This window comes from Humulus lupulus, chromosome 1 (assembly GCF_963169125.1).
Source record: "Humulus lupulus chromosome 1, drHumLupu1.1, whole genome shotgun sequence".
NCBI lineage: Eukaryota > Viridiplantae > Streptophyta > Magnoliopsida > Rosales > Cannabaceae > Humulus > Humulus lupulus.
The window spans coordinates 212,937,715-212,960,962 of NC_084793.1; the positions used below are offsets into that span (position 1 = coordinate 212,937,715).

General features: G+C 36.5%; 2 protein-coding genes across 3 annotated transcripts; both read left to right on the forward strand.

Annotated features, from left to right (window-relative positions):
- Positions 1–1,516: 1,516 nt before the first annotated feature.
- Positions 1,517–8,250, forward strand: LOC133828949 (uncharacterized mitochondrial protein AtMg00810-like). The gene is made up of 2 exons (XM_062258973.1): positions 1,517–1,772; positions 7,235–8,250. The coding sequence occupies exons 1-2, from the start codon at positions 1,517–1,519 to the stop codon at positions 8,248–8,250; spliced, it is 1,272 nt and encodes a 423-aa protein (XP_062114957.1).
- A 622-nt stretch (positions 8,251–8,872) lies between these two features.
- LOC133803172 (monooxygenase 2-like) lies at positions 8,873–10,926 on the forward strand. 2 transcript variants are annotated; one of them, XM_062241140.1, is made up of 5 exons: positions 8,874–9,155; positions 9,546–9,608; positions 9,724–9,904; positions 10,001–10,226; positions 10,319–10,926. In XM_062241140.1, exons 1-5 carry the CDS (start codon positions 8,944–8,946, stop codon positions 10,840–10,842), a joined length of 1,206 nt encoding a protein of 401 aa, XP_062097124.1. In that variant the 5' UTR covers positions 8,874–8,943; the 3' UTR covers positions 10,843–10,926. The 2 variants fall into 2 exon arrangements, with proteins under 2 accessions (XP_062097132.1, XP_062097124.1); XM_062241148.1 differs by lacking the exon at positions 9,546–9,608 and having other exon boundaries at positions 8,873–9,155.
- The last annotated feature ends 12,322 nt before the right edge of the window (positions 10,927–23,248 follow it).

Here is a 23,248-nt window from a genome sequence, read left to right on the forward strand (position 1 = left end):
TGTGCTCCTCTAATTGTTGACACAACCAGCCACATACTATAAGAAAGACTCATATTACCAAAGGGATTAAATCCATCTGCAAACCAATCCAAGGCGCACATTCCTGGGTTCCATTGCAAACGTTAGATTATTTCAGTCAAAGTCCTTCCAAGATTTCCCATCAGCAGGATGACGCAATACACCATCTTCTTTTATACGTTGCTCGTGATGCCATCTCATATGTTGAGCAATGTGCCTCGATGCATATTTTCACATTAACCTAGGGGTTAAAGGAAAATAACGCATCACCTTATGAGGCACTTTCTTGCCCTTGGTGTTCTTGTCCACCCACCGATCCTCCCCACAAACAGGAATTTTCTTTTTCCACCATGTTCTTTCCAAAACAGTGCGCAATCATGCTTGCAGACATGGTTTGACTCGTAGCCCAATCCAAGTTTAGGCAATAACCTTTTCGCTGCATAATGCGATTTTGGAAGCTTATTTGGGGCCGGAAATGCATCATGTAACAACTCCATCATTCCATCAAATATTTTGTTGGGAATTTTACCCAACATTTTGAAATGCATCAACTTCACTTGGAAATTCAATGATGTGTAATTTTGACACTATTATCCCTCAAAAATACGAGGATGACGTGTCGAATGAGAATGTGACACGTGACATCACAAATCAGGGAAAAACAAAGTATTGAGAAGAGATCGACGGGCAAAAAAGATAGGTCCAGGACCTATAGGAAAAATGACCAAGACAAGACCCCCAACAGGTCCTGCACCCAAGAAGTCACAGATCCAGCACCGAAGCTTTGGTCGTCGGGCCTAGCACCTAAGTCTGACATACCAAAAAAGACTTAGCATTTCCCAGAGGTTTCTATCGTGCATTATCCACCACAATCTATAGAAACAAGAGAACACCCACGATCTCATAATCGTGGGAAGGTGGACACGTATCTCTACTCACCATGATCGTGTACCAAACCATGATCTATAGTATTACTGATTGTGTAACAACCCCTGGGTACTATAAATAAATGACCCAAGGCTTCATAAAAAGGGGACTTCTTTTTTAACTCTTTTTTGGGACTAGAAAAACTCTTCTGAGAAGTGAATTCCTGAGGTCATACTTGTAATTGTTGAGTAACTCAATACTAAAGACTAAGTGGATTAGGTTATTACTGTTCATCAGAACAGGGCTGAACCACTATAAATTTATGTGTGTTTACTTAAGATAATCGTATTCTGTCATTTATATTACTTATTCCTTTCAAAAGGTGTCGTATATTGTACATACGACTGTTGGCCAATTTCACGGGTCAACATTTTTGTGCTTTTGTTGAGAGTACGAAATCAAGAAACACAGTTTCGCCATTTTTACGATGACTCCAAAACCCAGTCAGACTAAGAAGACTACTCGCAGGGACTCCACCACCCAGGATCCCATTGATCCCGTTAACGAAGCTCAGGTGGAGGTTGGAGATCAACCTAATGCAGAAGATCCACTAGACGCTCACTAGGAGGAGATGGCGCAATTTCTGGCGAGGCAGGAGGCCTTTGCTACAGAAATTTCCCTTCAGAGGGCGACAATGGAACGGCAACAACGAGAGATCGATGAGCAAGTCCAAAGGATGATCCAGAGGGAGCAGGAGGCTGACTGGAGGCACCAAGAGGCCGCTGTGGCCTTAGAGGCAGCTACTCAGTTAGCCCGAGCTAATGCTGAAGCTGTTGCTCAGGCGATGATGGAGGCTCAGGCCAAAGCAGCAGGAATGCGAGACCATAGTAACAAAGAGTCCCAGGGGAGGAGTAGGACCCCAAGGACACTCTCAGAGCCACTTTCCCAGGATGAAGAGGCATAGTCCAAGACTACCTCCTCCATGACTAAGAAGAATAACACTCCATCTGGGAGTAGGAGTATTACCAACCCGAGGGCCCCCTCCCAGGGGGACCGACAAAACAACGCCAGAGATGAGGGTCAAACATCTGAGAGGCGTGATGGGAATGGAAATGGCCACTCCAAATCTCAAAGTCATGTAGGAGGACAGGCTCGGGGGCAAGGTCGCACCGACAAGGGCAAGGCGGACCTACCGCCCCTACACCCTCAGTTTCGCAAGGGAAAGGAACCAATGAATAACACAAGTACTGTGTTCGATAGGCTGGGGAAAGATGCGCGACCTCAGGATTTAAGGGAAGTCGTCAATAGGAGGACTAGTGCTCAAGAGGAGGGGGTACCAGGGATATCCACCCCACCTGGAGCAGCGATCCCACCAGCACTGCAAGCTCAAATAGATGCACTCGTTATGGTTGTTTAGGGTCTAACAAAGAAATCTTCAAATATCGAGTTGGCTCATAGAAGTGGGAGCCCTTTCAATGCCAAGATCCAAGTTGCCCAACCACCACTAAAATACAAGACCTTGAAACTTCCTACATACACTGGGAAGGAAGACCCAGTACGACATATTGGGAAATTTGAGGATTAGATGGAGTTACTCAGTGTGGAACATGATTATAGGTGCAGGGTATTCCCTACCACTCTCTCTGACTCAACTCAGGAATGGTATTAGAAGTTCAAACCTGGATCCATCACTTCTTGGGAATAGTTCAGGAAAGAATTCTGCAAGGTCTTTAGTGCCGGGCAGATTCAACCAGTTTATGCCAATTAGTTAGCTGACATCAAGCTAGGGAAAGATGAATCCCTGAAAGATTACATTCAAAGATTCATGAGAGAGGCAAACTGAGCGGCCACGGTAGGAGATGAAGGAAAGTTCGTTTCCATCTTGGCAGGAATAATTTATCGTACTCCTTTGTGGGATAGTATACACAGGAACCCTATCAACACCTTGCAAGAGTTCCTAGACCGAGCCAACAAATACATGAAGCTAGATGATGCTATCATTAAGGAAAAAAAGGAATAAACCATCCGACCACTGTCAAGACAGATAAAAATGACACAAACCCTCAGGGCGGCAGTGGGGGAATCGGTGAGAAGAGGAATACCTCAGGGGCCGAGCAGGGTGGAGAGAAGAAAGCTAAGTTGGCACCCGCCGATAAACAAGCTAAGCATCAACCCTACCAGCCTAGGTTCACCAATTATACCATCCTGACAACATAAAGGGCTTAGATTTACATGGAAACATACTAGGAGGTACCATACTGAAAGCCACCCCCCTTGTGCTCAGAAGGAAAGAAGGACAAGAATAAGTTTTGTCATTTCCATAATGATTATGGGCACGACACAAACAAGTGCAAACAATTGAAGGATGAGATAGAGTTTCTTCTCCAATCAAGTAAACTCTCAAGGTACCGAGGCAAGACTGAGACCCCAAGCAGGAATCCAGAATTTCGAAGGCAAAGGAGTCCACCACTTGAGCCGATAGCTGGAGAATTCACACTGGATACCATATGTGGAGGACCCCACATAACAGGCAACGGTAACAATGCTCGTGAACGATATGCAAGGACCTTTAGGCATGAGGTAGGGGAGTCTTCTAAGTGTATGGAAATCGAGGAGCAGTCTCCAAAGAATCCAAAGTATGAAAGTGAAACTCTCACTTTTACAGAAGATGAAGCCAGACACGTGAGGTACCCCCACAATGACCCTCTGGTCTTTACCATTCAAATCGCCAATGCCCAAGTGAAAACATGCTTGGTGGATACAGGAAGCTCGGTAGATATCATCCACAATGACCCTCCCTTGAGAAGATGAAGCTCATGATCAAGGACCTGACACAGTGTTCCCAAGTGATATATGGGTTCATAGGAGAATGCCTAGCACCAGCAGGAACTATCAAACTACCGGTCACAATGGGGGATGCCCCTAGGCACGAGACTATAATGACAGAGTTCTTAGTGGTAGATTGCTCATCGGCTTACAACGTGGTACTTAAGAGACCCCTCCTGATGGAATTACACGTAGCAGTATCTATCTGGCATCTATCTTTGAAGTTCTCCACCAGCGCAGGGCAAGGATGTGTGTAGGGTAACCAAAGGGAGGCACGAGAATGCTATAATGCATCAATAGCCAAGGCAAAGAGAGGACCATGCGTAAACAACATGATAGTAACCTACTGCGAAGAGGGTGAAGGAACCGATGAGGTTGTCAACATGGAAGTTGACGTTGAAAGAAACACTCTACTGGAGCCAGGGGCACCTTTTAACAAAGATTTGTCATTATAGAAAGTTTCCCAAAGAGAGGGAAACGACATTGATCCTCGCTTTGGGGATGATGTCATAGGGGTAAGACCAGTCGAAGATCTTGATGAAGTTTTACTAGATGAGGAGGACCCGACTAGAGTAATCAAAGTCGGGAAAGAATTAAAGGTAGAAATTAAAGAACGATTGGTGGAATTTTTTAAAAAAAACCAGGACGTCCTTGCGTGGTCATATAAGGACATGGTTGGAATTTCTCCATCCGTAATAATTCATGTCCTCCATATAGACAAGAACTACCCACCAGTTCAACAAAAAAGGAGACTGCTTGACAAAGACCGATCTCAAGCCCTAAAGGAGGAGGTCTAGCGACTCAGGGAAAACGGTTTTATAAGGGAGGCCTACTACCCTGATTGGGTGTCAAACCCCGTGTTGGTCCCAAAACCAAACAGGAAGTGGAGGACCTACGTGGACTTCACAAATCTGAACAAGGCCTGCCCCAAAGATTGCTTCCCATTACCCGGAATAGACCAACTGGTTGATGCAACTGCAGGACATGAAATACTCTCATTCATGGATGCGTATTCCGGGTATAATCAAAAAAGTATGCACCCTCCCGGTGAGGAACATACCAGCTTCCGGACAGACAAGGGATTGTACTGTTATAAGGTGATGCCATTCGGCTTGAAGAACGCTGGAGCCACCTGCCAGCGTTTAGTGAATGGCATGTTTCGAGACTTGATCGGCAAAAATATGGAGGTATACGTCGATGACATGTTGGTCAACTCCAAAGAAGCTGGAGGACATGTTCAAGACTTGGAGGAATGCTTTGCGGTACTTAGAAAGCATAGCATGAAGCTAAACCCTCTCAAGTGCTCGTTTGGAGTTGGTTCTGGTAAGTTTCTTGGATGCATTGTCAATTCACGTGGAATCGAGGCTAACCCCAAGAAGATCAAAGCATTGATTGACATGAAGTCTCCTACCACAATCAAAGAAGTGTAAAGCTTAACCGGGAGAGTAGCTACCTCAGTAGGTTCTATCAAAGTCTACGGACAAGTGTGTCCCTTTCTTTAACTTACTGAGGGGCAGCAAGAAAATCCAATGGACCGAGGAGTGTGAGGAGGCTTTCCAAGCCCTGAAGGAAAACCTCGTCCAACCTCCTGTCCTAGCGAAGCCAATATATGATGAAGTATTATTCATCTATTTGGCAATCACCAAGCATGCAATCAGTGCTGCTTTGATAAAGGAAGAGAACAGGGTACAACACCCTGTATACTATATCAGTAAAAGGCTAGTAGGTGCGGAGTCTAGATATCCCCCTCTTGACAAACTAGCTTACTGTTTAGTGATCACCTCTCAAAAGATGTGTCCATATTTCCAAGCTCACTCGATCTGAGTCCTGACCGATCAACTGCTGAGACAGGTTCTTTAGAAACCAGAGGCCTCGGGACGATTACTCAAGTGGGAAGTGGAACTAAGATAGTTCGATATCACTTATCATTCGAGGACGGCGATAAAAGGACAAGCATTGGCCAACTTCATAGTCGAAGGCACCAACCTTGAAGACCCTTCCTACCAGTTGGAGAATGGAGATACCGAGAAGGAAGGAGATACTCCTGTGTGGAAGCTATATGTTTATGGAGCATCCAGTGAGCACAACTCAGGCGCAGGAATCATACTCATCACTCTGGAGAATCATCGAATCTATTGCGCTCTCATATTTCAATTCAACGCTTCAAACAACAAGGCTAAATACGAGGCATTTTTAGCTGGATTACGCTTGTCTCGGGATGTACATGCACAGTCCCTAGAAATATTCAGCGATTCACAACTAGTGGTGTATCAGGTACTGGAGGAGTATCAAGCCAAGGGACTTAGGATGGTGCAATACCTGAACAAGGTGAAGGAATTGCTGACACTGTTCAAGAGAAACTCAATTACACAAGTCCCGAAGGATCATAATGCCAATACTGATGCCTTAGCCAAGCTTGCTAGTGCCAAAGATGCGGACACCCTGAATATCGTTCCCATCGAATCCTTGGTGGAAATAAGCATAGCCGAGCAGAAGGAAAATGTATTATTTTCGAATAATTAATGTAACAACCATTGTGCTTCAATGAATGAATGAATTTAATTTCTTAAGTTTCACTTAATTCTTTAAATTTCTTTCAACGAGGGACTTTTCATATAGACCTTTCAACCCCATCGGATCATGTTCGATTATGGTCCTTGAGGGACCTATCGACCCATAAGATCCAAATGAGAGCCAGGTGCTAGGACCTTGTCGCCAAAATATGGATCATGTTCGATCTTGGTTCTTGAGGACTCTATCGACCCATACGATCCAAATGAGAGAAGGGTCCTAGGACCTTGTCGTCAAAATATGGATCAAGTTCGATTTCGGTTCTTGAGGAGCCTATCGACCCATCTGATCTAAACGAGAGACAGGTCCTAGGACCTTGTCGACAAATTATTGATCATGTTCAATCTTGGTTCTTGAGGAGCCTATCGATCCATAAGATCCAAACGAGAGACTGGTCCAAGGACCTGGTCGCCAACTATTTGATCATGTTCAATCCTGGTTCTTGAGGAACCTATCGACCCACACGATCAACAAATGAGAGACAGGTCCTAGGACCTTGTCACCAAATTAAGGGATCATGTTCGATCTTGGTTCTTAAGGAGCCTATCGACCCATAAGATCCAAATGAGAGACTGGTCCGAGGACCTTGTCACCAACTTATTTGATCACGTTCGATCTTGGTTCTTGAGGAACCTATCGACCCATACGATCAACAAAAGAGACTGGTCCAAGGACCAGTCGCCATTATCGGATCATAATCGAATATGGTCCTTGAGGAACCGATCGATAATTTGATCTAAGACTCATTTCAGGCTCGATTAGCCCATCTAGACCCGATTGGTCCAACTTAGACATTTCTGTCTACAATCATTATAACGAGCACACGAGAGATTACGTAGATCATGATCAACACTTGCTACACAATCTGCATCTATGTATAGGTATCATTACTACTGATTATGAAACCATCACCCAACTACCAATGAGGGGCAAGCATTTGTTTATTGTCAAGCCTCTAAAGCCGACTCCTCCACGTTCATTTACAGATCTGGTGCTCTTATGCTTATTGTCCTTATCTACGTGGATGATATTATCATCACGGGGTCTACATCCGCTGTTATTTCTGATCTCATTGGTTATCTTCGCACGAAATTTGCAGTCAAAAATCTGGGATCGCTTCACTATTTTCTGGGCTTACAGGTCTCTCGTTCTGCTCATGGCATGCATCTTTCACATACCAAATACATCCGCGATCTTCTCACCAAAACTGGCCTTTTGGAGTCTAAACCAATACCTACTCCCATTGCTTTGGGATCTCTATCTATCCATGATGGTGATTTGTTACCCGATGCTACTTCCTACCGCAGCATCATCGGTGCTCTCCAATTTTGCACATTCACAAGACCCGATATCTCCTACTCGGTTAACAAACTCTACCAGTTTATGCACTCTCCTACTACGGTTCATCTCCAAGCTGCGAAACGGGTTATGCGGTACCTTAAAGGCACTCCTCACTTGGGGCTTTTCATTCAGCCAGATACTATTTCCCAACTCCACTGCTTTACGGATGCGGATTGGGCCTCTTGTCCTGATGATCGCCGTAGCACTAGTGTGTATTGTGTTTTCCTTGGCCTTAACCTTCTTTCGTGGTCCTCTTCTAAGCAAAAAGTGGTCTCACGCTCTAGTACGGAATCTGAGTATCGTGCCCTTGCCAATGGTGCCTCTGAAGTCTCTTGGCTTGAAACTTTACTGACTGAACTTGGGTTCCGTGTTTCTTCTCCGTCTATGCTCCATTGTGATAATATCAGCACCCTTCATCTAGCCTCTAATCCGGTTCTGCATGCTCGTACAAAGCACGTGGAGATCGATTGTCACTTTGTTCGTGAACGGGTCAATCGCGGCAGTATTCGTCTCGAATTCACTCCATCTTCAGACCAACTTGCTAATTGTCTCACCAAACCACTTGTGGTGTCTCGTTTTCATGACTTGCGCACCAAACTCAACGTCCTTCCTTGCCCGTTGAGTTAGCGGGGGGATGTTAAACAATAAATTAATCTTCCTATAATATTGTATTACTTTGATTAGTTACCGTGGTTATATGTAAAGGACAGGTATCCATTTTCCATGTATTGGTCTCCTCCTTATTGGACCATATATATCTATGTACTGTTTTGGTGAATATTCAAGGAATACAAACACTTTCTTTATTCCTTCTGTTACTTTTATTATGATTTTATACTTACATTTTGCTTTTACATATGAAGTAGTTACAAATTGTAATACAATTTTATATTGTTGACTTTTAGTCTAATTAATCAAACACAAAATTCACTTGAAAAATAAAACAAAACATCGTGTCAAACAATAATACAATTCTAAAAGACAATATTTATGATAGTTGGAAAAAAGAAAAAGGAAATGTGGGATAATAAAAGCTCAACATATTGAATATTCTACGTACCTAGTGGCAACACCATTTATTAATAATTTTATTTATTTTTCCGTTTCGAAATTGTCCACCATTTTTTTTTTTTTTTGAAGTTATCCACTTTGGTCAAACACGCAAGGAGACATGGGTCCGTTCCCATGAATCAAAACTTTAGATTCAGTCGCTGACCTGGCTTATATATAAGCTGTAGTTTGTTAGGCCTTTACTCCATGTACAAGTAAAAAAAAATATTAATAAAAAAACAAAACAAAAACTAAAGGAGATAAATTGAAATGGAGGATGCTGTTATAGTAGGAGCAGGAATCGCAGGGTTAGCCGTAGCGGTGGCACTGAAGAGAGTAGGGGTTAAGGCATTGGTGTTGGAAAGATCTGATGATCTTAGAATTACTGGTGCAGCCTTGGGCCTTTACCCAAACGCTTGGCTTGCCCTTGATGCCCTTGGCGCTTCTCACAAGTTGACATCCATTTACGCCGTTATCCAAAGGTAAATTGTCTCATAAAATCTTGTTCTCTTTCTCATCTGTGCAAGTTGAAACGTAAAAGCAGAAAGTTTGGAGGAAAGTAACATATTTACCTTACTTTATATATAAATATATATATGCAATGGAACAAAGCTTACATAACATTAATTTTGGCCTTTTCTTATCGATTTCTATACATACTTGTTAACCCAATTAGAAATATTGCAGGAACTAAACTTATATAGTCATGTTACTAACTCGATTATCTCGGAAATTTGAAAGAGCGTGCATACTATATTGCTTTATCAATATTAAAACATAACAAACGAGTCTATATCTTAAAACTGGTTATCCATGTTCGGTTCTTCAGTCTTCATCACTCACTTTTTTTTTTCTTTGGCGCTTTATGTTAGGGCTTCTGTTACCAATTTAAGTACTGGGGCAATTCAAGAAATCTCTTTAGAGACAACTAATGGGTAAGCACATCATGTAGTGGAAGTAAAGCAATGACGGTTAAATAAGTTTTGTGTTAATTAATTGGGTCGATTGTTGCTTGATTAATAGAGCTGTGTTCTCATTGTGTTTATGCAGCAATGATGGAATTAGACCTAGAACACTACACAGGAAAGCCTTGCTAAAGGCTCTCGCGGAGGAACTTCCAGCGGATTCGATTCGCTTCTCTTGTAAGATCACTGCCATTGAAACCCAAGAACAGGAAGGTTCATCTACTGCTTTTGTTCACTTGGAAGGTGGAACTGTCATCAAAGCAAAGGTATTTCACCAAAGTACGTTTGAAATGAACTAAAATTGTCCTCGTTCTTTTCCGTCTCTCATTAGGTCTTTAATTTCTTGGATGCTTCATTCATAGGTTCTGATAGGCTGTGATGGGGTGCACTCAATAGTGGCAAGGTGGTTGGGACTCGCTGAACCGGTTTATTCTGGCCGATCAGCGGTTCGTGGATTGGCTGTGTACCCTCAAGGCCATGGACTGAAACAAGCAGCACACCAGATTGTTGGTTCAGGCAAAAGGGCTGGTTTTGCTCCCGTTACTGATAAAGAGCTTTATTGGTTTTTAGTTTGTAATGAGTCTCCAGGTAAAGCTACAACTTTTTAACCAAGATGATACAATCTAACGTGCTATCAAAACAAGACACTTCACACCAATCTTCCTATTTTTTTATTTCAGAGGCAGACCTAAGAGGAGACCCTGAAGCAATACAGAGAGAAGTAATAGAGAATTATGCGAAGGACTTCCCTGAAACGTATCTAGAAGTGGTCAAGCATGCCGACCTTTCAACATTGTCATGGGCACCATTGATGTTGAGGAAACCGTGGAACGTTGCATTTGGCAACTTAAGCAAGCAAAACATCACGGTGGCAGGGGACGCCATGCACCCCATGACACCGGACTTGGCACAGGGTGGTTGCTTGGCGCTTGAAGATGCTGTGGTGTTGGGCAGGCACATTGGGGCATGTGTCGCACGAAATGGAGGTATTGTCCCAAGAGAAATAGTTAAAGCACTATCTGATTATGCCGAGGTAAGAAGGTGGCGAGCAACTTGGGTTATCGCTGGCTCTTTCTTATCTGGGTGGATTCAAGATGGTGGGTCTACGTGGGGATTGAAGTTCATTAGGGACGCCATTTTTTACAAATTCATTTTTAAAAAGCTTGTTAATGTTGCACGTTATGATTGTGGAAAACTTGCCTAGTTTTTTCATATATAGAATTTAATGTTTCAGTGAATCTTACATATACTAAGACTATAGAATGAAATTTAGAAAATTATTTCTTAATTTTGAAGATTCAGTATTTGTTATTTTAATTGATATCCAATTTCTCGATAAATAAATAAGGGGATTATTTGTTGATATTAGGGGGAAATTTATCTCATTCACTTGTGAGTGAATTTTTTGTTATGCGTAATTTTTTTTCTTTCTTTTTTAGTATTTTTATATATACTAGATGAAAGCAACTTGCATTGCATGTTTACTTAGTCACTACAAAAAACTGGGCCTATACCGAGAATAAAAGTCGTCGGTAGAAGCCCGAATGTTCTCGGTACAGCTTCTATCGACGACATGTTCATTGTAGAAGGTTATTGGTACATCCTCGTCGATAGAGGAAAACTTCTACAGAGGACATGGAATATGTTCTCGGTATAGGTTGTACCGAGGATAATTGTTCTCAGTATAGAGGTTACAATATCATTTGTGAAATTTGTCCGATTTTGTCATCTGGATGGGCGTCCTCAGTATAAACTGAACCGAGATTTTTTTTTATATGTACAACGTTTATTCATTTATATATTTATTTATTGATTTAATTTGAATTAAATATAAAACAATAGATTAAAATTAAAATAATTATATTAAACATATAAATAAAAATATAGAGTATGTTTGTTCAATCAAAATAATAAAACTCATGAAAATGTAATAGTCCATAGTAATAAAACTCATACATAAGTCATACTAATTCGGTGCTCCAACATCAGGATCATCGGGTAGTGGTGGGGCACATTGAGATCCTGGGATGATACAATGAGTCCGGATGTGCTCCTCTAATTGTTGACACAACCAGCCACATACTATAAGAAAGACTCATATTACCAAAGGGATTGAATCCATCTACAAACCAATCCAAGGCGCACATTCCTGGGTTACATTGCAAACGTTAGATTATTTCAGTCAAAGTCCTTCCAAGCTTTCCCATCAGCAGGATAACGCAATACACCATCTTCTTTTATACGTTGCTCGTGATGCCATCTCATATGTTGAGCAATGTGCCTCGATGCATATTTTCGCATTAACCTAGGGGTTAAAGGAATATAACGCATCACTTTATGAGGCACTTTCTTGCCCTTGGTGTTCTTGTCCACCACCAATCCTCCCCACAAACAGGACATTTTCTTTTTCCACCATGTTCTTTCCAAAACAGTGTGCAGTCATCTTGCAGACATGGTTTGACTCGTAGCCCAATCCAAGTTTACGCAATAACCTTTTCGCTGCATAATGCGATTTTGGAAGCTTATTTGGGACCGGAAATGCATCATATAACAACTCCATCATTCCATCAAATATTTTGTTGGGAATTTTGCCCAACACTTTGAAATGCATCAACTTCACTATGAAATTCAATGATGTGTAATTTTGATACTGTTATCCCTCAAAAATATGAGGATGACATGGCGAATGAGAATGTGATAGGTGACATTACAAATCATGAAAAAACAAAGTATTGAGAAAAGATCGATGGGCAAAAAAGATAGGTCCAGGACCTATAGGAAAAACGACCAAGACAATACTCGCTGGGGGTGGTCGGCCCAAGCAGGCCCTATACCCTCTAGCAGTGGTCGGCCTAAGCAGGCCGTGTACCCCCTAAGATTGGTCGGCACATGCAAGCCTTATACCACGTAGGGGTGGTTAGCCCAAACAGGCTCTATACCCCCTAGGGGTGGTCAGCCTGACCCCTATCCCGGGGTGGTCGGCCAAACATGCCCAAGGACCTTAGGGGTAGTCGGCCTGGCCCTTTCTTCCATAGGGTAGTCGGCCTAAACCCCCAAGTACACTTCACTGAGAAATAATCGCTCTCGTTCGAACTGAGATCAGTAGGCCTAGCACACCTTGGCATAATCCTTGCACCTAGAGGATCAATAGGTCCAACACCTAGAAAGTCACAGGTCCAGCACCCAAGCTTTGGTCGTCGGGCCTAGCACCTAAGTCTGACATACCAATAGAGACTTAGCATTTCCTAGAGGTTTTTATCGTGCATTATCCACCACGATCTATAGAAACAAGAGAAGACCCACGATCTCATAATCATGGGAAGGTGGACACGTATCTCTACTCACCATGATCGTGTAACAGCCCCTGGGTACTATAAATAAATAACCCAGGGCTTCATAAAAAGGGGACTTCTTTTTTAACTCTTTTTTGGGACTGGAAAAACTCTTCTGAGAAGTGAATTCCTGAGGTCATACTTGTAATTGTTGAGTAACTCAATACTAAAAACTAAGTGGATTAGGTTATTACTGTTCATCAGAACAGGGCTGAACCACTATAAATTTCTGTGTGTTTACTTAAGATAATCGTATTCTGTCAAAGAATATTACTTATTCCTTTCAAAAGGTGTCGTATATTGTACATATGACCGTTGGCCAATTTCACAGGTCAACAGACACCCAGGGTGTAACGCCGTAATTTCTCATAAATTATCGAGAACACAGCGTTGGGTCATAATCGTAAATTTTTCTCTTTTATTGAATAAAAACTTGAAAATAAATACATGGATCCATGGTTTTACAAAAATAAAATAATTGTCTTTAACACAAAAATGAGCAACATTTAAATATAACTTTAAAATAACATGCTTTAATGAAAATAGGCCCGATTTATCTTCCTCAACTATATGGTCCCCACGAATACATCACGAAGCTCTTAGGTCCCCATCGCCACCGGCCTTTCTATCCTTAATTTTCTGCACAACAACATCATACGGAGTGAGCTTCTAAGCCCAATAAGGAAAATACAAACAAGAGTTAGTCACATAATCATATAATCAAACATATCATAAATTTCACAAAGATCATACCAAAACTTAGTAATACTAATCATACAACAATGACCCTAGGTCATATCATAACCTAAATCATATCATAAATCATAATCTAAGTCATAGCCATAAATCATAACTCATAGATCATAAATCATAAATCATAGGTCATAAGTCATAATCATAACTATAGGTCATAGGTCATAAATCATAGTCATAACTATAGGTCATAATAACAAGTCAGATAAAATAAAAAAGATAAGTGTTTATACAAGGGTGGCAATTAAGCCCCAGACATAAGTCCGCCATACACCGGACATCACTTAGGTCCATCATAAAGTTTTGGCAACTGAGCCTACCGGACATAGTCCGTCATATATCATTGGACACCTTAGGTCCAGACACACTTACCCCTATATTGTACCTAAAATGTTAGGTCATACAAACATAAAGTATATCATAAACTACATAAACTAAGTCATAATACTAAACTACCTAATTTTCCTTACCAAAAACCAGAATATTGGAGACAAGAGCGGGATTGAAACTCCTAAAACCAGACATAAAGAAACCATAAGTTTCCTAAACAAAATAAGATGAAGAGAAGATCTAAACCATCGAGATAAGAACTTACCGAAAACTTTATGTTTCAAAGAAATTGAACACCTAACCAAAAGTCACTATTACAAATTAGGATTTGAAAAAAAATGAAATAATAATAATAGAAACTATAGTGAACTAAACCTGATGATAATGAATACCTTGGATAGCTTAGAACTTCGCTCTATACCTCGAACACCAAAATCACACAAAAACTTACTTCCCAAGTGTTTAGAAAAGCTTTAGATTTGAAAGCTTTAGATTTGAAAGCTTTAACCCCAAAACCCTAGTGTTTTCTCTCTAGAATAAACTTAGCAACTTAGAGGCTCTGAACTGTGCTTGAAAGATGAATACAATGGCTGAGTGAAGGGTCCTATTTATAGAGTTCACGGAGTGAAACTAACTCCTTTTAAAATAAGTAAATGATTAAAAATTATTTTTCGCTCAACAGATGCCCAGAACTCGATCAAAAATGTTCAAGAACGAGTCAAGGTTGTTGAGGGTTGTTTCTAGTTCAGAATTCTACGAAAATTCAAAAATTGGCCACTAGAGCCGATATGTCGCCTAGGGTAGGCGATATATCGCCCCTACCATTATAGTGAGGGTCAGTGGTTTCATTCATGCGAAGTCGACGTGTTTTCCGTATCAATATAGGCGATATATCGACCCTTATAGCTGCGATATATCGACATACGCTGATATTTTAAACACGTTTTTGCACATTTTAGGATAATTTGAAATTGATTAAAACTACTTTGACTGAGTAAAACGTGATCCTAACAGAAGAAGGAAGGTTCTAGAGCTTCTAGATTTTTCTCTTAATTAAACTATTCATCAAAAATACTTAAATCCTTAATAAAAATGCTTGTGACAAGTGTCACATCTTTATTTAATCTATCTAAACCTTAGGTTATAATAAATAATATTCTTAGGACGAATCAAACCTTATGTTAAAATTAATATTTTTAAACCATAGGTTAAACCTATAAAATCCATAACTATTTCTACGAGTTTCTAACTAAATCCCGACTTTGACCAATATCCACGAAAACTAAAATTCTACTTCTGCTACTGTTACTGCTACTGCTACTGCTACTACTATTAGATCTTTCTCTTAATTAAACTATTCATCAAAAATACTTAAATCCTTAATAAACATGCTTATGACAAGTGTCACATCATTATTTAATCTATCTAAACCTTAGGTTATAATAAAATAATCTACTACTACTACTACTAGACGCTACAATTCTCCCCTACTTAAAAGAATTTCGTCCTTGAAATTTACTTACCAAACATCTCGGGATACCGCTCCCTTATATATTCCTCCAATTCCCATGTGGCCTCTATACTACTGCTACTACTACTACTACTACTACTACTGCTGCTACTACTGCTACTACCTAGCTAAGTAAAATTCCGGGACGCTACAATTCTCCCCTACTTAAAAGAATTTCTCCCTCGAAATTTACTTACCAAACATCTCGGGATACCGCTCTCTTATATATTCCTCCAATTCCCATGTGGCCTCTATACTACTGCTACTACTACTACTACTACTACTACTACCTAGCTAAGTAAAATTCCGGGACGCTACAATTCTCCCCTACTTAAAAGAATTTCTTCCTCGAAATTTACTTACCAAACATCTCGGGATACCGCTCCCTTATATATTCCTCCAATTCCCATGTGGCCTCTCTTTCTGTGTTATTGCTCCACAAGATTTTAACCATATGGACACTTTTGGACCCTAACTCCTTAGTTCTTCGTTCTAGAACGAGTATTGGTCGTTCTTCATAACTGAGTGTAAATATTATTAAAATTATTTAAATATGACATATTTTTTCTAACTTCAAATATTAATTTTAATTTAATTACAATTAATGGTTAATCTTTTATAATTAAATTAATTTTAATAATTATTAAGATTATGTTTAAAATTAGTTTTCAAATAATATATTTGTTAATTTTATTTAATCCTAACAAATATTAGTATTTTACATATTAATTCACTATTTATTAAATTACATATTTTACTTATGCTTTATTGAATAGTTTTATTAATTTACACAAAATTTCTAAGATTAGGTTAAAAATTATTTAATTAATTTAGGATTTATTACTTAAACTATTTAATTAATATTCAAGATAAATGTTTATTTTTTTTAAAATTTGGTTGCATATTGTTATTGTTAATTTATTTAATCATAAATTAAAAAATATATTATTTTACTTATCAATTCACTATTTATTAAATTAGAAATTTTATCGAGTATTTTTAATTCTATAAAAAAAAATGGCAGCATAATGACTGTATTTTCATCTATCCCAAAATTTAAAAACCTGCAAATAACATATAAAAAATATCCAGTCTCAGAACATACACAGAGTAATACAAGTATATTGCAAAAGGCTATATAATTTTTAAAAAATATCATTATTTTACTAAAAATTAACAAAAACAACAAAGTATAAATATTAATCAACAATAAGATTAATATATATATATAACAACAACAACAACAACAACAATTCAATTTAATGAAACAAAACTCAATCTAATAATCAAACATTATTAACCCAATCTAATAATCTAACACTAAAATTATTTAACCTAATCTAAAAAATTAACATTCAAATATTATATTTCCATTAATAATTATTACACACATTTTCAAACATCTCTATTAAATACAAATATGATTTTTATTATAATTATTTAATTAACAAAATTATATATATATACCAAGCAATAGAGATACCAACGGAACCGAGGCTAAGGAAAGCGGAGGGGCGGCTGAGACTCGTCGGAAGGGCAGCTAACATAGCCTTAGCTGCAAAAATGGAGGAAAACCCATTTAAAAAAATGCGTAAAATAGAAAAAAATTAAAATTAAAAACCTTACCCATGGAAGCTGTGTTACCTCAAATATATGCTTCTAGACACTAAATCAAGTCATAGAAACAAAAAAAAAACAATAAATTCGGATTAAACTAAACCCAAAAAATTAAAAAAATAAAATAAAAACCATGGAAAACACAAAAATACCTCAAAAACAGATATAGATACTCAAAATCCAACCATGGGAGAGCAAAAATCGGGCTTAAATGGGTTATTTATAGTGAGAGAGTGGGGATGTTTTAGAGAGAAGTTGGAGAAAAAAAGGGTTTTTAGAGAGAAGTTGAACAATGTCGCGTCTGGAGGAAGAAGAAAGGTTCCAGGCGTTTTAATTATGTCGGTAGAGTCACTAAAGGCCAAAAAAAAAACCCGCGAACCTTGCGCACTATTCTGAATTAGCCTTCACCGACAACAAATTCGTTGTTGTCGATAAAAACGTTGCGGTAGAAACCCTTTTTTTGTAGTGAGTTGTATTTGGAAAATGTGTGAACTTAGTTCTATTTTTTTAGTTTTCATATTATTTTTTATTATATAAACAATGTCATATTTTTCAAAAGAAAATGTTTAATATAATGTATGTCATAAAGATATTACTAATTTTTTTTATGAAATTCAAACCATAACATTGTTGATAAGTATTCAGTAGTTTTTTCCCAAATGGATTTTGCTATTGAAGGGTTTTAAAGGCTAGACCTTCGTAAATAAAAAAATAAAAATAAAATTTGTCTATAGTTTAATAAAGAATGAGGTTTTGTCAGAAAAATAAAATAAAGAAGGGGGTTAATTTTTGTTTGTAATTTAGGATGGTGATTCGTCGTTGTTCTCATTTTGTGTGGCCTCAATGGTCATAATAGTGAAATATTTGTATTTGACATGCTTCATTTTTCCTTAATCTTCAGATACTTTGATTTTGCATTTTTTTTTGCTAATTTTTTTCACAACAATTTCAATATATTGGCAATTTTCCTGCAAGAGTAATTTAGAGTTAGTTTTATAAATAATGGTTTTTTTATTATGTATTATTTTGAAATGTAAATAATATTTATTCTTACCTTTGTAGAATATTCCATCAATTGGACTACACAACAATCAAATGTCTCTTCTACTACTTCTCCGAACATCATTTGTGGCCAGAGAAAGTTTTCCATCGGCACAACAAAAGTCAGTTGTTTCATTGAAGAATCACTTTGCTTTACAATGTGTACAGCTAGGCACTAATGGAAGTGAATATGGTTCAGATGGCACTACTTTTAGCAATTGTCTAAATCCAGTGGAACTCGTATGCGATTGACCTATTTTGATGAGATTTTCTAATTAGAAAGCAAAATAAAACTATTCATATTGTTTTAATGAATGAATTTCAAAAACTAACTAATTTTATATCAATTCCTTACCCCTTCAATGTCTTGATATGTTTGTTTCGTTGATTAAATCCTCTCGAACAACATGTGGGTCCTATTCACAAAATAAATTTTGAAATGTCAAGGAAAAAGAATAAAAGGGTGGTTGAATTAGACTATTGAGAAAAATAATTACAGGAAAACTTGTTGGATAAATACATTTATAGATGAATTTTCCTATGAATGAATTAGACTGGTTCCATCAAGATTGAGATAAAGAAAGACTTCACGAGACGATCCCCCTTCATTGATGTCAATATGAGTATGAGAATTTCGTTGTCTCTTTGATACTCTTTGAAGAGGACTATCATGTTCAATATTGTTCAAATCATCATTATTTGATGATTCGGTATTATTTATACGAATTAAATTCATTTTTAATGCTTTCTGTTTAGCATATCTCTCTCTTTGTTTTCTACGAATCTCTTCCTTTTTTTTCTTCTAAGAAATCTTTATATGAAATTCTTTTTGAAAGTGGTTTGCCATGATCTTGAAAGAAAAAAATCCAAACATAAATTTCATAATTTCTAGGTTATAATTTTATTTAAACTATTATTAATAAAATCTTGCCATTTTCCATTATGTGAATGAATGTGGTATATGTTTCAATTGTGGGATATATTTCTACAGAAAAAAATAACAAATATATCATATCATAGCCTAGAATAAATAATCTATGTTTTCAAATATACTAATAAACGTAATTTTCATATTCTTTTTCATTTATTTATGTATTAATAAATAAATAATATTTTACTACTTATAACCTAGAAGCACTTGAAGTGTTGAAGTAGAAGAAAGATGAGTGTAATCCTAGAAGTAAATTCAGTTAAATGTTTAAGTCATTTAACTCACTCACTCCAAAAATGAGTTGTTATTGTCGGGAAAGGAGTATTGTTGATAATAATAATAACTATAATTAAGTTAATTTTTTAATGTAGTTATATATCTTATATAATAACATGTTAGTCGACCAAACAATATATATTATGTATATGAAATTTAATAACATAATAATCATTCTATTCATTTTTTATGTGTATACAATAAAGTCAAATATATAGCAATATATACATAGAAAAACATATACAATAAATATATATAAATACCAAACTAAAAGATATTAGGTATTGATTAATGCCATGGATTCAAAAACTTACCAATAAAACCTAAAACCTAAAAATTAAATAAATCAAAATTATCAATATTAATTACATAATATTTATAAACTCATTCCAAAATTAAAATTCATTTTACATATTATTGTACTTGTGTTCATATTTTTTAATGTTCTTTTAGTTGACTATTTTTTTTAATATCTAAATATTATTCACTTTTAATAAATTTTTAAATGCAAGCCCTATAAAAATAATGCAATAGATTTTGCTTCTTCTTTAATTATTTTTTTAATATATATATATATAAATATTTGGATCAGGTATTCAATATCATTTATGGTAAAAAAATATTATTATAAATGAATGGAATAAAATGATGAAAATGGTAAGTCAACTAAATTAATAAAAATAATATTTAAATCAAATAATATAATTTAAGAAACAAATCTTTATTATTTTAAACTTGTATATAAATTGTATATTTTTTTGAAAGGTAAGGAAATTTACATTAATCAGTAAATCAGACATAGTTCATTACATGAAGGTATTGCTCATGAAGCATGATCAACAATAATAGGCTTACCAATTCATTTAGATTTAAAGGAAAAAAAAAACCCTAATAGCTACCACAACTAAATGACCAAAAAACTAGCAGCTATCGAGCATCAAAAGAGTGTTGGGTGAACTAGGTTTCCAAACCAAATGAGCATATGACATACGTAACCCACTAATGGCAATCAACCAATAGTATTCCAATAAAAATTGGGAAAAAACAAACTCATTATTCAAATAAGAAATAAGGGCAACATAGCAATGACCGATTATTAAAATGTACAAATGTTTATTATATTGACAAATTATTTTCAAAAATACATTATAATTCTAATTGTTATACATTATACATTGTTTATGTTTATATTTATTATAATTGAATTTACATGAAATAAGGGAAAATTTTATAAATTTTGATATATATGGCTTTTTTGTGTGTGCATTTTTTATGGTATTTTTTGTTGTTTTACTTTTTTATGGGATTTTTTCCCCATATTTATACAATAATTTAGTAGGTTTTCCATATTTAATTGTATAAGATTATTTATGCTAATTTTGAATTTTTGTTAGGGTATTTCAGTAATTGTATTTAATTTTTTTTGTTCAGTTATTGGAAAACTTTTTTTAAAAAAATTATACGTGGTTCTTCATTTATGCCATGCAAGTACTCGAGTACTTATAGCCTCCATTTTTTCTAGCTTGCTTCCTTATAATGCTTTTATATTTCCACCATTTCATCGTACTCCTGTGCTTTAGTCATTGTTTTTCTAAAAGTTTTCTTCTTTTTCGTTTTCTTTTTAGGGTTTGGTAACATTGTTGTTTGTGGTTTTGTAACGATTTTGTGGTGTTCAACTCGGTGAGTACCTTGTTACATAGGTTATGTTTTAGTTTTTTTTTTTTATCTATTTTTGTTGATATTGCTTTGGGTTATCCATTTTTTGGTCGTGGCTGGTTGATTTTTCCGGTTGTGGGTGGTTTTATTTTGAATCCATGTTAATGGTGGGTTTTATTTTTTATGCACATTTTGATGGTTAATTTTTTTGTGTGGGGGGTTTCGGCGTTTTTTGATCAGTTTTTTTGGGAAAGTTTATGGGTAGTTATTTGGAATTTGTACTATATATATATATATATATCTGTTTTTCATTTTCTTTTGTGTTGTTTGTTTTTTATTTTGCAGTGCGTTTTGTATTTTAATTTCAAAGAATTCTAATAGAACAGTCCGAGTTCTCTAGTGATGTTATTGCTGGAGTTGGTGAAGTTGGTGGTGCTTGATAATATTCCTTAGAATGTGCTTGATTTTGAGAAGAAATTGTCTGAAGTTGTATAGGATGCTTCGAAGGTTGGCGATGTTGGTGATGATATTGGTGAAGTTCTTCCTCGAAAGAGTAACATTTTATGTGTGTAGTCTATTGCAAGGAAGAAGAGTAAATCTCCTTCAACTGTTAAACAGAAGAGGAAATCATGTGCATCTGGTAGTAAGAAAGATAAAGTTGATGCATTGGTAATTAAGGATGCTATAGTTGATTCTAGTGAGACGAAATATGTTGTGGTATGTGTTTATTTTCTTAAGTATAATAAAAAAAATGTTCATATGGTGATGTTACTATAATCGGGTTCATATTCGGGGAATTGTGTTTGTTTTATTTTTATCGTTGTGATTTTTTTTCTTAAAGTGTTATATTTCTCTGTTTCTGGTTACATGTGTAACTGGTTACAAGTAGATAAGTTTACATTTATCTATTTTATGAAACGGGTTACATGTTATGTAATTTGTTTGTTTGTTTCTTCTGCATGCTTATTTAAAGATCAATCCCCCTAAGGGGTTTGGATTTAAGGTACAAAATTTCAATGAGAAAAATGTCATTAAAGACTTGAAAGCTAAGTTTACTAAAAGTAAAAAAAGTATTGTTTAAGAAGACGCCATTTAGGCACTTCTTAGAAGATTCTGATATTCATTTCCAAACCCAACTTGCACAACTGATTTTGTTGAGAGAGGTGTCTCATGAGAGGGAGGATGAGGAGATGTGGTTTAAGTTGGGTCATAGGGTTTGTAGATTTTCTATTGAAGAGTTTTCCCTTGTTACAGGTCTTAACTGTGATTGTCCTTCTAATTTAAGTCTTTTTCATAAAAAGAAAGTTCCTTTTAAGAAAAAAAGATTTGGTTGTTTTGGTGGTAAAGTGTCAAAGGCTGAATTGTGTAATGCTTTCAATAGTAAGGAGTTAGTAGATGATGATGATGTTGTGAAGTTGGGGATAGTTCATATTTTAGGAAACCATTTGTATGGATATACTAGTGAGAAATTGGTTGATGACTTTTTTTTTTTTTTTTTGAGATGGTTGATCGTGATCTGTCTAAATTGGGAAGTAATGGTTTTAGGAAGTTTGTTTGGGATAGGACTTTTCATTATGAAAATTGCTTTGAAGGGTGGTAATAAAAATTTTTATGGTCTTTTTGTTGATGGGAAGGTTGGACTTCATCCTTATAAACTTCTTGGTTTTCCTGTTGCTTTTTTTGTGTGGATATATATGAAACTATATCTGATTTGCTTCTTGAGTTTTGTCAGATTCTTTGTAATCTCTGGGTTGGTAAAAAGTGTTGGGATTTTATGTCCTAATTAAAACCCAAATTCTTTGTAATCTCATTTTATTATCAATAAAAGAATATAAATCATTTTTTGACTTGGTTAATCACTTTGCTCACATGTTTTATTTTCATGATTATTTTTTTAATATAAACTTCTATTAAATCCCGAGCATATAGCTAATCTTATTTATAGTGACGTAATCACAGTGGAATATAAATATGATTATATGTTCAAAATAAGTTAATCCTAAGATTAGTCAGTGCACATGATTTACATTGACTTGCCAATCTACGATATGATCTACTTACACATTACAATGTTATGTTCTTTCCAGAACATTAGAAAAGTAGATAAGAACGGATGTATTTGTTACATCGGACAGGACCGATATTAACAGTTGATAAGATAAGT